The sequence below is a fragment of the Spermophilus citellus genome (genome assembly GCF_964194105.1).
Source record: "Spermophilus citellus genome assembly, chromosome: 10".
Lineage (NCBI taxonomy): Eukaryota > Metazoa > Chordata > Mammalia > Rodentia > Sciuridae > Spermophilus > Spermophilus citellus.
The window spans coordinates 59996093-60016983 of record NC_138197.1 but is presented as its reverse complement, the minus strand read 5'-3'; the positions used below and the strand labels follow the sequence as shown (position 1 = coordinate 60016983).

Genomic DNA, 20891 nt, shown 5'->3' with positions numbered 1-20891 from the left:
TGAGTTTGAAAACACTTAAACTGGTTTGCACTCTATTCAATGAGATGAGTTCATTGATTATAGGATTGATTACAGAAAGTTCAAGTGTTAAGTTTCTAAAATGCTTATTCTTACTTTCTTTATTTATTGTGGAAAAATAATAAATAGCAGAATGGCACTGGACTGGGAACCATACTTTGAGTTCTAATCAACATCCATAAAACCTCCCTTTTATTTGATAACTTTATCTTCATCAGAAGAAAGAGAGGCAGGAGTTATTTCATCTAACTTACCTGCAATAAATATTAGGTAGACATGCACACCACAATTATTAATGACCTAATATGGTACAAATATTGTGTTGTATATTAGGAGGCTACAGATTAGAATTGAAAGGCACTGATTTCTACCAGGACAGGTGAATTAGATCTCTAACAACAGTTCCTATCATTGTTTAGTTAGAAAATACAAGTGTCCAACAGAACCTCCTTTTGTTTCACTGACAGAAACAATAGCTGGGGCAGGCTGAGCATTTCACTAGACCATGTTTTGGTTAGCCAAACAATTTATCATGACCATAAACTAATGTTTCTAGTGTAATATTTTCCATTTTTCCCTCTAATATAATCTGGTTGGAAACTATGGAACTTTGATCATTCAATCACAAATGATATATTATACTGTGAAACATAAGGATATAATATTCTCTTTTTGTGTGATTAAATGTTGTGTAAAATTATTTGCTGGCTCAAAAGTCAAGATTTCAGTGACCAAATAAAAGGAAGAAATTTCAAAAAATATTGACATATTAATGAAATTATTTTGATATTCAACTTATTATATTTGTAGATAGAGTAATGTTAGCTTATTGCCCGTATTGCTTCTGAAAGTTTCTGTACAGAAGTGAGAAACAAATGCATGTGTTTGTTCTTTCTCAAAGCATGTGGGTCAAAGAAGAATAATACAAATTAATTTTCCCCAATATTACCTAAAAATACAAAATTTTTTCCTTTAAAGATTAAAGATGGCTTTAAAGCATGGGGGCTTTTAAACTTGATTTTATTTTTAAGTTAGTAGCATCAATCTTTTGGTATTTCAAAGAAAAGAAACTATTTTAAAATGAACATTTCAGCATTTTATTTGCTTTTATATGTAAACCTAATTACTATTTGTAACTTTCAGCCAAACAATCATGATAGCATGTGTCAGCCCTTCAGACAGAGATTTTATGGAAACCTTAAACACTCTGAAATATGCCAATCGGGCTAGAAATATCAAGAACAAGGTGATGGTTAATCAGGACAGAGCTAGTCAGCAAATCAATGCTCTCCGTAGTGAGATCACGCGACTTCAGATGGAGCTCATGGAATATAAGACGGTAAGCAAATGGGGTTGTTAAATTTTGTGATACATCTGGGGCTGGCTTGTGTGTATTCAGGGATGCCATTTTGTGATGGTTTGCTTTTTGTGATGTGACTCTGGAGTCACTTGGTTTTAACTGTGGAGGTATCTGGAAGTAGGACTCTCTACTTTTCCTTGTGGTTGGTGTTAATGATGTTTAGTCCAATCTAACCGACCATTTGTTCAAAATAGTTCTTACCCAATCAGTTTTTTTTTTTTTTTTTTTTTTAATGACTAATGCACCATAAAGGGTTGTAGCAGAGGGGATCTTTTGCCTTGGGGCTGCTAAGATAAAGAGCTCTTGGTTATTGAATTGTATAGTTCTGGAGTTAAAAAAAAAACTCGTGTATTTAAGGCTCCTCAACAAACAAGAAAATTTATATTTTTTTCCCAGGGTAAAAGGATAATTGATGAGGAGGGTGTGGAAAGCATCAATGACATGTTTCATGAGAATGCTATGCTACAGACTGAAAATAACAACCTGCGTGTAAGAATAAAAGCCATGCAAGAGACGGTTGATGCATTAAGGTCAAGAATCACACAGCTTGTTAGTGATCAGGCCAACCAAGTTCTTGCCAGAGCAGGTATGCCTTTGCGTGTAGAGGGATGAATGAGGGATTAGCTTCTGGATGGCAGGGAACATTGTGTTAATCACCTAGAGTAGTTGAAGTAGAAATGCCAAATGGTGTGTATCTAATCTGTGATTTTAAGTTAAATACCTCATTTTAAATAATAATAAATTCTTCTACAAACAAAATATGTCCTTTGCATCATATTATCTTATGGTCTGCTCATCTAAATTAGGATAGAAAATTTGCTGTAAGAATTTTGTGCCTTAAATTACTGTTGTTTTATCTCCAAACTTTTTTCCCTCCTGTTTTGTTGACAAAAAAAAACCAAAAAACAAAACAAAACAAAAAACCAAAAAACCAACAACTTCATTTAAAAGAAAATTTTAATTTCATATTTTATTTTTCAGGTGAAGGAAATGAGGAGATCAGTAATATGATTCATAGCTATATCAAAGAAATTGAAGATCTCAGGTATAGTTTTTCTAAACATAATGCACATGTTAGTACGGATTTTACAGTATTATAGTGTATCTGTTTGTTGGCTTATTGTACAGCAGCTGTTCATGGAAATATTTCAGCCCTTTGGACATATTAACCTTAGAGGACTAGGTACTTGCCTTTCCCACAATGTCATATTCCAAGCCACTGTCCTCTTCTCTCTTCCCATATTATCCTCCTATTATTGTTATTCCCTTCACTGGTTGCTTACCTAACCTGACACATTGTACAGGCATAAAAGATGTTGATAAAGCTGACTTTGGTGTCTTTCCTGACTATGCTCCTTTCTCCATAATATCAATGTCTACAAAGTCACCTCCAGATTTTTGAATTTTCTATTAGTCTTTGTTTCCATTCTTATGAGTGAATCATTACCTGTCTATCAATTATGCCTGCCTCTCTTTGGTACATTCATTCACATGTCATGCAGTGTAGTGCACATGCTGACTATATATCAATGCCATGCCATGACATAAGCAGTGAAGTTTAGGTAGGACATCATATATTAATAGTAACACATAGTAAATAGAATGACAGAATTTAGTAAAAGGATGCCCAAGCATAGGGTGGGAATGTTGAGAAGACCAGAAACCCAGGTTGGGGAAATAAGGGTGAAAAAGGAGGTCAGGGACATTAATTATTTTTCCATAAAATTTTAAGTTCCATGGTTTGCCCTGATGACTGAATTATTTTCCCTTGAAGTAAAACTCTAGTCAGCTCCGTGTGGAAGCATCTAAGTTCAAATCTCCCTTGGTTATATATCAAGTAGCCAGATAGGAGGAGATCATCTTTTGCAGCTACCCTAACTTGTCCCCATCTTGCATTTGCGTTCTCTTTCCCCTCTCTTCTTCTTGCTATTCTAGAGGTATTGTGATAAGTATTGCCTCCTCTGTTTCTGGCTCCACAGGGCACAGCAGATCCCCTAAATGTTTTAAAATCAAAACCAAATGAAAAGATATCCTAATGTGGCAATAGATAGTTATTCAAATAAACATAACTTTTATTTTATGTGTGTGTGTGTATATATATAATTTTTACTTTCTGTTTGGCAGAGGGCTTTGGGGCCTTGTGTCCTGCTCAGAAGTTAAACTGGACTTGGCAGTTTCTGCCTTTCATTGACTGTGCTTTTCCCTGGCTACTATTCAAAATTCATTCTTTGACCAACATTTTTTCATTTTGTAGACCCTATCTTTACCATTCCTTGAAACACAACTGGTATCTTTGTAAATTTATGAAGGTCCTCTTCCATCAGTGCTTCTCCTTAGCTCTTTGTTTCCTTGATGCTGGCCAGTTGTTAGGGCTGATTGCATGTTCTGGTTCTTGCAGTCTATTTCCTCTTCTTTACCCTGTTATTCTAAGGCTGTACTAGGCTTGATCTCATTATAGAACAAATGACATGACTAGTATCTCTCTTTCCTCGAAAACTGCCTGAGTCATTTCTACTCCTTTTAGTGGCTGAAAGCAGCATATAGCCTCTTCCTTCTTCAAGGTTTTAAATCCAGTTCTTAATCCATTTTGAGAACAGATGTGACTCATGAGCCCTGAGTTCAAGGGTTGATCAGATCTTTCCTGGTATAGGTTAATACCTTGTTTCAGGTTTCCAACTTTGATGGCTCTTTAATTAGATGTGTCCCAACCCTGGAGAGTAATCTTCTAGAATCCCAGCATTATAATTTATTATGTAAAATAATTTACATATGGGATAAACTCAAGTTAAACTTGAATTCAAATTGGATTACCTGGATTAAAATTTAAGATTTTATTTATTAATAAGATGTATGACCTTGGCCAAGTTACCTGACATCTCTGCACTTTACTTTGTTCATCTGTAATAATGACATAATACCTGCTATCCTCACAGAATTATTATGGGCTCAAATCAAAGAAAAACATCTAAAGGTTCTTAAATTGAAGGGTATTGTAAAGGTCTAATTTTATTATTGTTCAGATCCAAGTTCTCACATTCTGTTTTTGCCTTCTAAATTCTACTTCAATCCGTATTTCTGTCAAAACTTGGTCTCATGAAGACTTTTATTCATAGCTGCTTAAACTTCATGCAAATTTATATTGATCTATTGCCCCTTGGGAATATTTCTATTTTAAGTCTTATCATTGTATCATAAAATAATAGTAGTTACCTATAAATAAGTTTCCATGTCATGTCATGTTATTTATTTATTTGTCATAGTTGGACACAATACCTTGATTTTATTTATTTATTTTTTATGTGGCACTGAAGATCAAACCCAGGGCCTTGCATGTGCTAGGTGAGCACTATACTACTGAGCCCCAGCCCCAGCCTGTCATGTTATTTTTTAAATCCTTGTATTTTTGAGTTATTAAATTTTGTGTAGAGATTTTTGAGCCTGTAGGAAAATATAAAAAGATAAAATTTCTCATATTCTCACCATTCCAAGAACTAATGTTAATATTTTGGTATATATCTTTAGTAGTTTTTCAATATTTTAATAAAATTAATGTCAGAGTTTATATGCTACTCTGTTATTCTGTTTTTTTAAATGTAATATTATATTATGAGCAAATGTTATTAATTATTTTCCTGAAATTGTTTTTATGTGGCTCCATATAGTACTATCATGTGATAGTAATTGAGTTTTTAAGTCCCCTATTACTAAATCATTACTGTTTCCAAAGTTTTGATAAATTCTTATTATTTGTTAAATAGAGCATTAGTAAGGCTAGTTTTAGATTAATTATGTCATAGATTCTCATAACAATCCTAGGAAAAGTATCTACCTTTATCTCCATTTTATCAAGATGAGAGAGGGGCTTTTAGAGACTGATGGCCCAAGAGCCAGGGAGTGCAGCTGAGATGCAAACCCTGTCTGCCCCTTTCCAAGGATGTCTGTCTACTTCCTCTCACGAATCATTGTCTAATCTCCTATTAAAGGAAATGTGGGAAGCAATAAGTGCCAGGGTAGCTGAGTGGGAAGAGAGAGAAAGAAAAAGGAGGGGGAAAGAGAGAGATATGTTCCCTCTATAGCCTGTACAAGAAGTGGCTTCTGCTAATGTAGTCTGGGGTTTATGGAAGTGAGCCCTAACATTTTCAGTGTTTATCAGCAGCACCAGAACCAAAGAAGCATTGAATATGCCCCAACCAATGCAAGCTTTTAAAATCAGGCAAAACCCAACAAAACACAAGTCATCTTTCATCACATAATAATCAAAACAATTCAAATACAAGTCATTATTTTTTGTTGATTTATTGTTTTTCATTTTAGCATTCATTAATATGGATCCAGGCCTTGTGCTACATTGAAAATCTAGGAAAGCATAAAATATTGCTTGTAGTTTTCTGTTGTTTGATAATCATAAATATTGATTTTGCTTTTCCAAAGTTAACCTGAGTCTTTTTTTTTTTTATTACACCCAAGACAATAGTGGAATGCATTACAATTATAATTATTCATTCACAGCACAATTTTTTGTACTTAACTTGCCTTCTTGATTAAAAAATATTAACAGTATTATATTCAGAATTTTCTTCAAAATAACTTTGAAATCTTTATATATAGGTATTTAACCATTTATTTTAAAATTTAATTAAAAACTTTTTTTTTTTTTTTGGTCCTGGTTAGAAACCAGGGCCTTATGCATGCTAAGCACACACTGTACCACTGGGTTATACCCCTACCACTATTTAACCATTTAAAAATGCTAAAATTGTTGTTCTACTCCTACATGACACCAGATATATTAAACAACAACAAAGAAAAGTTCTTAAAAAATGTGTGGGACAATGACGTGAAACATATGTTCACTGATATATGTATATTCTGTTTCTAGATGGTTTCAAGAATATCATAAATAATTTTAGTAGTGAAAGAACACTGAGCTGACTGTTCCTTTCAGAGCTTAAAGATTGCAAATAATCTTGCATTTTCTTCTGAAAAAATATGAGTATAAAGCAAATGTGCTTAATAATATAGCGTTAAGGCAAGGGTAGGCAGTATGTTCTTCTCACCATTGTGCCAAATTAACCTTGAAATTCTATTGTATTGAAGTAGACAATTGTGTTCTTGATGGTTTAAATCAATTCATGTAAAGGTATTGGCTTAGAGTTCTCTCTGAATCATTTTTTTAAAGAGTTCAGGATCTTTTAGGATCTTATTATTCTGTGTTTTCACTTACTGCTGCCAGTATGTATATTACTCCCGTTGTTACTAGGATGCCTGAGCAGACAAAAGCATGTTTTCAATTATCAAACTCTGGTTTCCTTGGAGATACCATTTTTCCCACGCCACATTCAGAACCAGATGTCAGTCTACCAGTTAGGGGCAAATTTGACTGAATACTCCTTGTAAGGTTTTTGGAAGTGCTATTCATTATGATGAATGAGCAACTGAGACTGTGGGGTCCATGCTGCTTCTATATTTTAAGTTTAAATAATGAGTTTGTAAAGCCAGAATTCAAGTAATTACCACTGGCTTCTGAAAGTTAGAATTATTTTGAGCACTGATGAGTGTGATTTGAGATTGAGATTTATACTTATTCAGTTGGAATTTTAAAATGTCTTAAGCATTAATATTTGTAAGCACAATTATTTTGAAAAAGTAAACCTTCAACAACCTTATAGCAATGTTGAAATTAATTTCAGAATTATTTTTAGCATGCAAAACAACTGATTTAAAATGTTCCCTATTTATTTCTAAAGCAGTCAAATTTATAGAAAAAAAGTAAATGGTTGGTTACCAGAGGCTGGAGAAGGTGGGAAAGAAAGAGTTAATGTTTGATGGGTACAGAGTTTTGGTATGAGAGGATGACAAAGTTCTGGAGCTGGTTGGTGGCCACAGTTGAATACAGTAGTGATGTACTTGGTGTTGCAGAACTGCACACTTAGAAATGGTTGGGGTGGTACATTTTATGTTATATATGTTTTACTATAATAAAACATGTTCCTTATTTAAGTATATTTTTGTTAGGGCAAAATTATTAGAAAGTGAAGCAGTGAATGAGAACCTTCGAAAAAACTTGACAAGAGCCACATCAAGATCGCCATATTTCAGTGGATCATCAGCTTTCTCTCCCACTATATTATCTTCAGACAAAGAAACTATTGAAATTATAGATCTAGCTAAGAAAGATTTGGAGAAGCTGAAAAGGAAGGAAAAGAGGAAGAAAAAAAGGTAGTATTATAAAATCAATGTTATGTGAATACCTGTTTTTCTTTTCAGGATATTTTAATTTGTGATTGCAATGAGTATATACAGTAAGTATTTTCCCATATTAAAGAAATAATTTAAATTAGCTGCCAATGATAATTATACACTTATTAATGGATTATCTCTACTTATACGTAAGAAAAATAAATTTAATTTTAACAGTATGTTAATGAATTTTTATTTAGACTGTGACAAGATAATGTTACTATTAGAATTTTTTATTTTATTTTCAAATAGCTGCTTTTGCATTCCGTTCATCTTGCTTTTCTTCAAAGCTCACTGTACCATTACAATTCAGTGTTTCATTTTTTCCCCCATTTCCTAATACAATTAAGTAGTATCATGGATATTCTAATTTCTGTCTAGATTAGTTTAACTAAAGGCTAAACTAATCCATCAAAATGTCATTTAATGTCATTTGGTCTCTTAAGTATTTTCTGCAGGGCTTTTAATTTGATCATGTGAACATTATCCATGCTATATCAGGCTATCTGAATCTTCCAACAAGGAGTTACTCAGCTTTTCACCACTGTTTTAGGCCTTTTCTTCTTTGCATCATGACATTTCTCTCTGAAATCAACTGCGTGTAAAGAAGAGGAATAAAATAAAAATTTGACTACTCATAGTATGTGAGTGGTTAAATTCTCATAGTACTCACAAATTCTTTTATATGTTCACACATTGATTCTATAGTGCAGTCAATATGGATAATAATGTGAGTATATTTTGAACATGCCAGTTACATTTAATCATTTTGGGCTAGATATTCAAAAGCAGGTGGAGCCATCTCATTTACCACATGGTTTGTTACAGGAAGAGAGCTTTATAGAATTATCATTGACACAATTCTATTTGCTGTTTTGCTCAGTTTATTTAGAAATTTATTTAGGCACCCAGGCATTTCTACTTTGAACAAAGTTATAGGAAGTTTAAACTCTTCAGATTAAGTCTGCGTTGTTTTTGTATTAAAAAAAGAATGATTAAAATAATTAATTCAAGGAGTTGCACTTTTATGGTTAGGAGGCATTGAATTCTTAAGGTACTAATGGCTTCATAGGTGTTTTTCATGGATGACTGATTATGGCAGCATTAAGAAATGTATAATGATTAGTTCTTCCCTTGTGGAAGGCAATTAAAACTGAAATAATGATCATAGGATTATTGAAACTAGTGTTACTCAACATTCTACTTGAATGAACATGAGCCTCAGGCACATGACTTTTCATTTACTTGTAAAATCCAATTCTGTAGGTGGTCAAAATGTCAAAAGGTTTGACTTGTTTTTAAACCCAAGGTAGTTTGTGTTTATGAATAATAAGTAAGTAAGTATGAATAAGTGTATACCTTTGAAGGTCATGAGCCTTTTCCTTTGAAGTTAAGAGATATTGCTTTAATAGCTTGTGAATAAGAATAATGAAAAATAAATAGGAATCCCAATAAAAAATGCTGGTTTTGATATTTTTATAGTGGGTGATATGTACTCAATATCTCTGGTTCAGGTTGTTTTGTGATAATGCATTGTAATAAGCATTTTTGACTGATAAACTTTACTAATGGGAAAATACTTTAGTAATAAGATTTGACCTTATTTCTTTATTTTGGAACTCCTATCCATTGTAAGGTAAGCAGAATTTAAATTAAATAGCAGCTACTTCAAGCTGAACAATTACAATTCAGTAAGTATGTTAGTTTGTAAAAATAATTCTTATGATAAAGAAAACAGTAGGTGTTGATAATAATAGTAACTCACTGAAGGACTGGATTTAAATATAAAACCTAAACGAGGAAAAAAAGTTATTTCCTAACAAATAGGGATATAATTGGAGATAAAATGTTTGTGAGTCAAAAGAATAAGCCAGATAAGAAAACTTAAAATGAGAAAAGCAAATTAATAGTTCCTAAAATTTATTATCTTACCGAGTACTTTATAGACCATGTTTACATAAGTGTGACACTCTTATAATTTGTGAAAATAGAAGATTTATCTGGAGATAAATTTTATGAATTCATATTATTGCATATACAAATTTATAGAATTTAATGAAAGTTGTCTTACTACACTGTAGACAAATGTTTTGGATTGAAAATGAAAACCAATTATTTTACTCAGGTTGATAAAGCATTTCATTCATCACACTTAGATCTCAGTAACTTTTAGATGTATGTAATATAAATTCCTATTTTAAAACATAGATCAGCTCTCATTTTAGCCAAAGGATTGAAACAAAACAAACACACAATGAGCCAATAGCCCCAGAGTGTTCAGAATAACTGCAGCTGTGCTAAAGCTGGTGTTTAGTCTTCCTCTGGAGCTTTCTAGAGGCCAAAGATCCTGCTTGGATTTATTGATTTGGGATCATTTGCATTGTAGACCTCATAAATTCATCCATTTTGTCGACAAAAGAGTACACTGCAAAATTTGGACTCTGCTTCAATTTGCACAGACAGTTCAATGATAAATTAATTGTTCAGAAATTGGGACAAATTTTTATAAATGCACGGTATTTGGTATATTCATATGAAATGATTTTTGACCAATTTATAGTGTAGTAAGAGCAGTTCACATGGGACCAGGAAAAAGCAAAAAAAAAGAAAAAAAAATCTTTCCCTATCTTGGTTATAGGCCAGCCTTTGGGGGAAAAATGTGAATTTCTGCTTTACTTGTTCATTTTTCCTGATTCCCTATGTACCCTTGCTGCCTCAGTCCATTCCCTTGTGCACACTAGTTCTCACATCATTCTGCCCTATCCAGAAGTGCTCCACATTTCAAAATCATCTGCTTTTCTCCTCTCATCTCCTTGAATTCAAACCCAGGAGCAAAGCTGACTAAAAGAATTCATACTGGGAAAATGGTTGATAAGAGAGGACACATTAATCCAGTGAAATTTCAGACAGTGGAGCCTAGTGAAGAAGAAAACCAAGCAAAGTAGGGAGGATGTTTTAATCCTCCTTCAGCTGAGAATTCCTAAACCTGTCTGGGGCTTGACCTTTGGCATAGACTGTTCTGAGCTGTCATGGCTGTCACAGCTGCTTACCATTGGATCTGCATGTTGTTTAGAAGTTCTTGTCTTTGAATTTACTGTTTTGTGTTGCTGGTTTGGTTTTAGTAGCTGTAGGGTCTCTGACAGTGTAAAAGTTAGTAGGAAGAGTGTCATTTTTATGTGAGAAGCTGAATTTGCATTCAAGGAGGATGCCAAAAATTAATTGATCTACACAAAGGCAGATATCCTCTTCTGTTATCATTCTTACCAGAGCTGAAACTGATAGTTAATATGTGGGGTTTTAAGTGCACTTCTAATTCTTTGACCTTGTTTTTGTGGACCTAAAAAGAAACTAGGGGTTTAGGTAGAAAAAAATAGGGGACTGTCAAGGCTCATAAGATGCGCTGTTAACTAGGTTATTTGCCTCTGAATGTTTGCATAGACAATGTTACCCATTTTCACTTATGTAAATGTTAGAATTGTTGGCAGAATTTCTCTTTCAGCATTGTATTTGCACCAAATAAAATAGAAACTGAACTCCTCTAAGATATGGAAAAGGTGTTGGATTATCAGTTTATCTCTGCCTCTCCACTGTCTTTTTGAAATATTGATTGCAATGTTTTTTAAAGACCCAATTGGAAAGACATTTAAAATTGATCTGCTTTTTGGTTCATGCGATCTACACATTTTAATATAGTTCTCTTTTGTAAGGTAAATAAAAAATCTTTATATTGAAATAGGAAATTTGGGCTTATAATTAGGGAACCATATCTTTTGAGCCATTGTAGCTCATTATCATCAATGTAAGCCTAGTTTAGACTTAAAATTTTGTGCATATAAAAAATTACCATTCACACATTTAGTTCCATGTTTTTGGATATCTAGCTTTAAATGACTTGCAATAAAATGAAAACTTCTCTCATCCTTCAGACTGCACTATATTCATATTTAGTGGTGTTGGATTGAAACTCTAAAAGCACCCAAATTTCTTAAATGACGGCTTACTTTCCTTTTTCTAACTGCTATACTCAACCATTTGATCCCTGGTTAATATCATTCTAGACTTTTTTCTTTTTCTTTTTTTCCTTTTAGAAAGACTGCTAGTCTTATCTTGTAGTAGCAGTATATGTTGATAAAAAAAATCACAGACCAAAAAATTAAAAATTAAACGCAAGCATACACAGGATAAAATTTAAATGAGAACTGGCTTAATGAAATAAATCATACCCCAAGCTCAATCTCTTCATTTTTAAATATTGATGATAACAAAGAATCATTCTGGAATTCTGGGCAGAAATTCACTACATCCAGATTGCTATATTCTTAAATAGAGCCTGGCACCTATTTTTTGTCTACATGACAAATAATGAAATATAGTACATTCCATTGAGTAGTGCCTTCCCTGCAAGATTGTGTATGAAATATTCCTTAAGTTATATTTCAAAGTCTATATCTACAAATTTATATTTTTTCTTATACTTTTTTGCTTAAAAAAACTTACTAATGGAAAGCACTATAGTTTCCATTTTATTTCCACTTTGCCTTAGGTATGCCCTTTTGGTAGGTAGCTTAAAATGGTAGGTACAGTAAAATCCTTAATCCCAATGTTATGAGACTTTATTTTCAATTAATAAAATTACAGTTTTTCACTGATATCATAACAACCATATTCATTTGCCTGTATACCATTTCATGTATAATTTTGATAGAGAATTTTAAAATTTAGATTTAGTGATGTTCACATGTAGTATATTAAAACAAAAACCAAGTTTTTAAAAGTAGCATTCTAGTATGTAGTATTAGTATTTTCATATTCTGGTATAAAGGCATTACTTTGTGAAGATTTTTAATGATGCCATTAAATGGTCTTTTGTAAAAATTTTAAAGAAAGAGACTATCTCATTGAAAGTGGGCTTTTTTGTGGGGGTAAATTGAGAAAATTGATCCATTTCAAAATTTCAAAAGCAACAGCATCTTCATACTCATACTACTTATCAATTTAGATAAATTGAGACTGTACATTTTACTGCTGAATGATTTCAACTGATAGTCTCTGTTTATTCTTCCTAGATAAAATGCTACTTGATTTTCTGCTTATTTTTTATTCATACAAAATGTATTGCCTTTTTACTGTGTATTGTCCTTTGATGATATCTTTTAAAATTTATTTTAAAGTCTTCAAGCTCATGTATCATTTTTACCTTCTTATCACTTTCGCTTTTTACTGTCTGGTTTGTCCTTCATTGGCTTGGCCTTCCAATACTGTGCCTCGTGATTTTGAAGGCTACAGAAACTTGAGGAAAGCAATCGAGAAGAAAGAAGGTTGGAATATTTCCCAGGTTTTTTATTAAAATGTTGTTTAAATACTTAGTTGCCATTAACAAGGAAATGTGTTATAGATTTGTAGATTGCTTCAGACTAGATTAATTGTATACTCCTAAAAATATTGATGATTTTTACAGAAACAACAAAGGTACCAAAAACATTTTGAAGGTACATTTTTAAGAATAAAAACTTCACTAGTTACTTAAATTAAAATCCAGGTAATTTTATGGATTTTTAGAGTAAACTGTCATAATTATGATGATGACTTAACTTTTATAGTACAAAAATGAGCAATACCCTACCACTGGATTTATTTTTTTTAAAAAGCAAGTAATTTTGTATCTTTCAGAAACGTGTGAGCAGAGTGGTAATTATTGATTGGGCAGGAATTAGCATTTTTGGTGTAGCACTTTGGTGCACATGGGTGGGCCTCTTTCTCTTTTCTTCCTTATTTGGTGTAATCTGTTAGAAAACATGACAACAAAAGCAAAAGGAAACTGTGGCCTTACTATAGATAAGACTTGCGAGGTTTTCTTAAGATTGAACTAGAAAACAGAAATTTGCTTTTAAAATGTATTAGGAAGTGAGTATCAAAATCAGGATAGATTCCTTATTTCTGTTCGGAATCTGAGAAAGCGGAGAAGCTTATTGCTGAACTTTAATGAAAATTTGCATTATGATTATGATTACTTGAATTTGGATTATGAAAATTTAAATTATGATTACTTAAATAAGGATCAAGTAGTATTTTACTTCTTTTTAGTACTTATCTTCATAGATTTTCTAAACAGATCTCCAGGTTATATATCCAAATTAATTAAGAAAATAAACTACTTTAAAATAATATTTAATTATTTTAGAAACACCACTTTAGAAATTTATTTCTTATTTAAGATAAGAACTTGAGAATTTTTACTGTGCAACTAAATGAATATTTCACCCTAACTATCCCTATCTTAAAAACTTTATTTTCTTGAAATTATTTTATAATATATATCCCAGAATTATATTCTATACATTATAATTATTCTAAAATTTCTAAATTTATATTTCATCAGTCTATAATTTCTTTAAGTTTTCTACAATTAGAATATAATTCTAATTGTCTGTAGATCACACTAGAACTCACTGAATTATTATATATTTAGGATAACATTGATCATTAGAATTAAATAAAAGTATTAAAATTGTGAAATTTCTTTTATTTTTAAAAGGTGAAATAAGATGCAACATTAAAGTTATGTGTGGAAGCATTTTACCACCTTGAAAATATCCTTTAAACGTACTTAGCAAATACTTGCAACTTTAATGTGATCCTTGAAGGATATCAAAAGCTATGCAGTTTGGTAGACAGTATTTCTCAACCATAAATACATATCTCTGGGGATTTTGATAAAAAAAATAAAGATTCTGACTCAGTAAGATTGAGGTGGAGCCTTGTATTCAGCATATTAAAAAGGTCCTAGTGATGCACATGCTTCAGGTCTGTGAGCTGAGCTTTGAGTGAAAGCTTCTAGAATACTGGCCTGGGAGTCAGAACACTTGGTTTTAGTTTCCTGTAGGGAATTAACCTCCCCAGGCCACAGTTTCTTTTTTATTTACCAAATGAATGGGTTCATTACTAATTTTACTTCTAGCTCCCAAGATTCTGATTCTATGTGAAGTGCAAATTTGTTGAGAAAAACTTGAATATTTGAGTATAATAATTTTAAGTATCAACTTATATTTTAAAACCTGAATTCTTCAAAGTGATTTGTAATGGTGAATTAATCATGTAATATCAGGAAAGCTCTTTTTTATGCATCAGAATGGCATAAACAACTTATAATTAATTATTTAATATATTTGTGAAAGATAACAGTTATTAAGCAGGATATTGGTGACTTGGGGAGAGCAGGAGTGTGTATTCAGTCAAATATTTGAAATAAAATGGTCCTATGGTTACAAATCTGAGCAAACAGGGTTTTGGGATGGATCTTGAACTAATGAAGGAACCAACAATAAGAAAAATTGTAAGCTGCAATTGTTGTGGGTGATATAGTGATATTCCATGGGGTGGGGTAGGGAGACCTGAAGCATATGTCTGGCTAACATGTTCTCCTTTGCTAGCTCTAAGCCTTGGTCACAAACTTCAAGTATGACAGTATTTGAGTCCACTTTGCTGATTTTTTAATATGGTTGGATGGAGGGGTGATTTCTTTTTAGATTTTTAGCTTGAACTGCATGATTGTCGTAACCAGCAGTCCTAGTATATTATAAGCAACCTAAAGAGGTATTCAATATATCACATAAAATTGTTTCTTGTTTGACAGAAAGGTTCTTTCTGGGTGATTTCTAAGTTTCTTCAAATTCATTTTTCTCTAATAACACTCATCAAAAACCGTGAACAACTTACTTGACTCTAGTTAAGATTCTTTTTCTGCTATTCTTACTGGTACCTTTTTTCTTACTCCAGAGATATGCTGTCTTCCATGCATCTAAGTGCAGTTTTCAAACCTTACCATTCTATTCCAACTTAACTAGAGTGTGAGACACATAGGCTTATTAAAACAGAGGTGCTCATGAAAAGTCATAGGGATTGACTTATTTAGCAATACTTCAGTACATTTATTGTGTGCCCTTTCTGGGTACTGGGAATATAGAGCTGAGCCACACATGCTCTTTGCCTTCATGAGACTGTCATTCTATTGGGAAAGACAGACATCAAATAAAAAACTCACACAAGTGAACATATATGATGAACTCAGAAAAGTATTTATAAGGTGAAAATATTTATATTTCTATGGTTCTGAGTACAGAAATATCTGGGGATAAGAACCTAGAGTTAAGCTTTTGAATTAAATAAATAATAACAGGGTCTAAATGAAACTGTTTTTGTTTTGCCTATAATCTAAAAATATGTACACGTAGCAGGGAAATTATTCAATCTAGCACAATATCTGAAAAAAATTAAGCTGTTATGAAGCTATTCTGATAAAATTTAAAAGCTCTTTTTAGAGGAATATTATTTGGAGAACACTGGCTTATTCAAGTATTCTTTTTATTCTTAATCATTTAAAACTCTTACTGTAGAAGCAACCATATAAATTCATTTACTGTTTATTTTCTTAATATTGTTTAACTTGATTAAATGTATAAGTCTAGTGAACAGAAGTATAACTTCTATTCATACTTGATCATGGTTGCTAACCCTAAAAAGTATCAGAGTAGTTTGGATGGGCAAAACTTTGCTCAACACAGTCTTATATCTTCTCCTAGGACTACTAGGGCTGAATTAGTTCAGCTATAAACATTATGTGACACCATTGTGTAGTTATGGCTGTAGGTACTAGATCACTGAAAAACCAAAATGGGAGTTCATAACCCACTTGAATCTAATGTATGAAATATGATATGTCAAGAGCTTTGTAATGTTTTGAACAACCAATAAAAATAAATAAATAAATAAATAAATAAATAAATAAATAAAACATTAAAAAAAAAAAAAAAAACCCAGGGCTTCCTATTGTATGTGGAATCTTGTTGCAGAAGCCCGAACTAGTTTTGATATGCAAAGAACCATTCTGTGATAACAGCCCTGTCCTGTGGAAATGACCTAAAAGACCTGAATACTCTGATGGATATAGCTAGCATAGACTAACACACTGTGGACAAACTTATTTTAAGTCTTTAAATTTATTCTCAAATTTATTAGGACTTTGACAAAAGAGTAGTTTTCATAGCTTTGTATTTTTTTGGGAAAAAGTTTTATATATTCAGACCAGAAAACAAAATGTGTGTTTTGATTTCTTGTGAATTTAAATTGCCTTGTTCATTATAGTTAATAGGTAGTTATTATGACTAGATTTTAGTGTCTCATAAGATCTTATACTTTAGGATATAATTTGTTTATCAATGTTTCTAGAAAATGAGCTCTCCTGTAATGATGTGAATAGTGATTTCTAGTTTTCTCTGAAGCATTAGACAGGATAGCTTTGCTAAGTCAATTGACCAACTTTTTTAGTACATTTTCACAAATGATAATTAAAAATTTTTGATTTGAACTTTAACACTACACCCTAATGTTCCTTTTTTTAGTGTGGCTGGTAAAGAAGATAACACAGACACTGACCAGGAGAAAAAAGAAGAAAAGGGTGTTTCAGAAAGAGAAAGCAATGATTTAGAAGTAGTAAGTTTGGAAGAATTAACTTGTAAATTGTAATACTCAGATGAGGTTGTTCTTGTTGCTGATACTTATTTGTGTGTAGAAAAGGAAGTGGTTGTCATGTGTTGAGGACTGTTTTTTCTTTAGAAGTGTGAGTTCTAAGTCATTGACAACTCTCAACCTGGCCTGTTGTGAAAGCATTCTATGTGTGTGGAGATAGAAAACTATGAGAGATAAAGTACTTCTTGATTAAAGACAAGATTATTATATAATAACTTTTAAATCTTAGGATGGCTTTTGAGCTGATGAAAGTGACATTTTTTTTTGTGCTTCTATACATTGTATTCAAGCCGTTTCTATTAATGAGGCAATCAGTTTGCTATGCCAGTGTTGTACTTTTAATGGTCACAAATCACATTTCAGGAAGAGAGTCAAGAAGTGAGTGATCATGAGGATGAGGAAGAGGAGGAGGAAGAGGAGGAAGATGACATTGAAGGGGGTGAAAGCTCTGATGAATCAGATTCTGAATCAGATGAAAAAGGTACTTGCCCTTTAGTATGAGGGCAGCAATTCTGTTTGGGTAGTTATTTAAACCAGGATAGAAAACTCTTCCCAGTCTCTATTTCATCCTAGATGAAAGCGGCTTTTATGACTGCTGACCTACATACACACTCCAAGGCTGAGTAAATGAGTTCCTTTCCTGATTGGATTTAGTCATTGTGTCTTCTATTCTTTAGTATAGATAGTATCTATTGTCCTGACCAATATGAATACACTATCTTGTTTGCCTTTTTATTTTTTTTAAATATTTATTTGTTAGTTACAGGTGGACACATATTTTTATTTTTTATTTTATGTGGTGCTGAGGATTGAACCCAGTGCCTCACACATGCTAGGCAAGCACTGTACCTCTGAGCCACAACCTCAGCCCTTTCTTCCGCATTTTTAGATTTTGGTTAATTTAAGAAATTTCCTTATAGCTGCCAAATGAATTCCTACAAGTAGATGATGGTTTTTACATTCTTGTTTGATAGGTAGAATTATATTTTTTCCTATTCCCAGTAATTTTATTTTCTTCTTTTTAAAATAGCCAATTATCAAGCAGACTTAGCAAACATTACATGTGAAATTGCAATTAAGCAAAAACTTATTGATGAGCTAGAAAATAGCCAGAAAAGACTGCAGACGCTGAAAAGGCAGTATGAAGAGAAGCTAATGATGCTACAACATAAAATCCGGGATACTCAGCTTGAAAGAGACCAAGTACTTCAAAACTTAGGTAAGAATTATATTTGATGCAGATGAAAAACGAAAATCATCAGAATGATTATTTATAGTCTTATACTTTAGAAGAAAAAATTATAATTCACAAGTCAAAGTTTGTGCAAGTCAAAGTTTGTTGTATTTTTTGCAAGTCAAATTTGTATTTTTTTAACTTAAAAATTGTATTTTACCTACAACCATTTCTTTGTTATGTTTCTCATTATGTTAAAAACTGTTATTTATTTTTATTTTTCATGATGATATCTGTATAGGGTGTTTAATTATTTTATTCAAAGTGTGGTAAATTGTTTTAATATCTTGATTCAATATTGAGAAATTTAAAAATATTACTTCAATAATTGTTAAACAGATTGAGTAGATAACAAAAGAGAAGACGATAGAAAATACCCTGTTTTCTTGAGATGTGGGTATTTGGGAGGTAACTCTTCCTTAGGGTTATAAGTTGTAAGTCTGAAATAAAGCATGATTCACAAAAACAAATACAAATATCCTTTGGTGATTTAGGCTCAGTGGAATCTTACTCAGAAGAAAAGGCAAAAAAAGTTAAGTCTGAATATGAAAAGAAACTACAAGCTATGAATAAAGAACTGCAGAGACTTCAGACCGCTCAAAAAGAACATGCAAGGTTGCTTAAAAATCAGTCTCAGTATGAAAAGCAATTGAAGAAATTGCAACAGGATGTGATGGAAATGAAAAAAACAAAGGTATTGATTATGTTTTCCTTTAAAGTTTGATCTTAAGGATGCTTATGTCACTTGGGACAAAGAAATTATTGTGGTTCTTTCCATATTCAATAAAAAGTAACCCAATCTTACAAATGTTGCACTTCCCTTTAGCAATTAGAATTTGTTTCCGATAGTTGTACCTCATCAAAGCCTTCTCCAGAGTAACTGAAAATCATGTGGGTCAACAGAGATTTGCAGACTTTGCATATTTCTCATAAACCTCTTGTATGAGGTCAACAAAAAGCAAAATATTTCAGACATGCAAAAAACTTAATACCATAATAAACATGATATCCACTATCTAGTTCAAAATATTAAACATGATATCTGTAATCTAGTTAAAAATATTTGAACAGATAGACAACATGCCTCTTGTTCATCCCTTCCTAATCATGTTCCCCATTTCCCAAGAGGAAACAACAGTCTTGAATTTGATGTTTGTGAGTCTCATATATGGAAAAGTACACATTTTCTTCACCTGACCAAAGGGACTGTGAATCCTGATCTTTAATCTGGTTTGTAGGATTGATTATTCATAAAGTCTGTTCTGAAAATCAGTGTAGTTTCCTTAAAATAGTTCACATTAAAATTATTTAGGAAGTAGTTAGATCATAATGTTGTACAGTTGGTAATATCAACAACAATAGCTGAAAATTTTTAGGTGTTAATTATTCACTAGACCCTCTTATGAACATCATCAACTATCAACTCATTGAATTCTCACATTAGTCCAGTTCTTTAGAAGTAGTATTTCCACTTCATAGATGAGAAAACTAAAGTAACTTGTTCATGGTTACTTGTCTACTGAGAATAGTATCAAAATCTCAGGTTACAGAACAACTGAACATTGAATATGGAAAGCATAGAGCACTAAGCAACTTGGCAGGAATGTATAGAAATGTATTTATCCTACAAAAATAGGAACTGACTTTCTTAAGTGTGAAGCATAAACCCATGTGTTTCCATGTTGTGTATTCAGAATTTTAGGAACTTATTTCCATACATGTGTCAATTTAGTGAATGTCTTGAGAGAATAATTCCAAGAGACGTATATCCCTAATTTTAGGTTCGCCTAATGAAACAAATGAAAGAAGAACAAGAGAAAGCCAGGCTGACAGAATCTAGAAGAAACAGAGAGATTGCTCAATTGAAAAAGGATCAACGTAAAAGAGATGTGAGTCAACTTTAACTGTTAATTATATAAGAATATTCTATGTTAAACAAGATTGTTTAATAGAAGAAACATTTCTAACTTTATTAAGTGTAGATTAAAAACACTAAACATTCACTTTGTAAAATTACATTTATTATCATATGTATATTATAGTAATTCAATACAAAAACTTATGAAAAATATTGTAAGTTTTATTTGAGGATTATTTCTTATAGAATGAGATAATGTTGAGATAGAAGTAAATGGCAGGGCTGGGGTTGTGGCTCACTGTTAGAGCACTTGCTTAGCGTGTGAGAGGTGCTGGATTTGATTCTCAGCACTGCATATGAATAAATGAATAAAATAAAGGTTCATCAACATCTAAAAAAAGGGAGTTCATAACCCACTTGAATCAAATGTATGAAATATGATATGTTAAGAGCTATGTAATGTTTTGAACAACTAATAATAAAAATAAATAAATAAAAAATATTTAAAAAAGAAAAGTAAATGGCAAAGAATGACAGGTTATCTCCAGGAAAAGATCAAAGAGCTGGTTTCAATATTACATAGGTTAGCAATTTCAGGATGTTCTAAGGACAGTCTGGTCACCAGTGATTCTGCATGTGTTCCTGGAATAATAACC

General features: G+C 32.1%; 1 protein-coding gene across 11 annotated transcripts in view; it reads left to right on the top strand.

The window, feature by feature from the left end:
* Nucleotides 1–20891, top strand: part of KIF21A (kinesin family member 21A) — a 146631-nt gene that overhangs the window by 82551 nt on the left and 43189 nt on the right. For 6 of the 11 annotated variants that reach the window (XM_081310713.1, XM_081310712.1, XM_081310707.1 and 3 more), the window contains exons 8-16: nucleotides 1162–1357; nucleotides 1775–1964; nucleotides 2360–2423; nucleotides 7394–7597; nucleotides 17017–17107; nucleotides 17507–17624; nucleotides 18174–18362; nucleotides 18872–19071; nucleotides 20159–20266. In XM_081310713.1, coding sequence (XP_081166839.1) covers nucleotides 1162–1357; nucleotides 1775–1964; nucleotides 2360–2423; nucleotides 7394–7597; nucleotides 17017–17107; nucleotides 17507–17624; nucleotides 18174–18362; nucleotides 18872–19071; nucleotides 20159–20266 — 1360 coding nt within the window. Of the gene's footprint in view, nucleotides 1–1161; nucleotides 1358–1774; nucleotides 1965–2359; nucleotides 2424–7393; nucleotides 7598–12897; nucleotides 12937–17016; nucleotides 17108–17506; nucleotides 17625–18173; nucleotides 18363–18871; nucleotides 19072–20158; nucleotides 20267–20891 lie in introns of all 11 variants that reach the window. The other 5 variants (XM_081310709.1, XM_081310715.1, XM_081310714.1 and 2 more) reach the window with 1 other exon arrangement.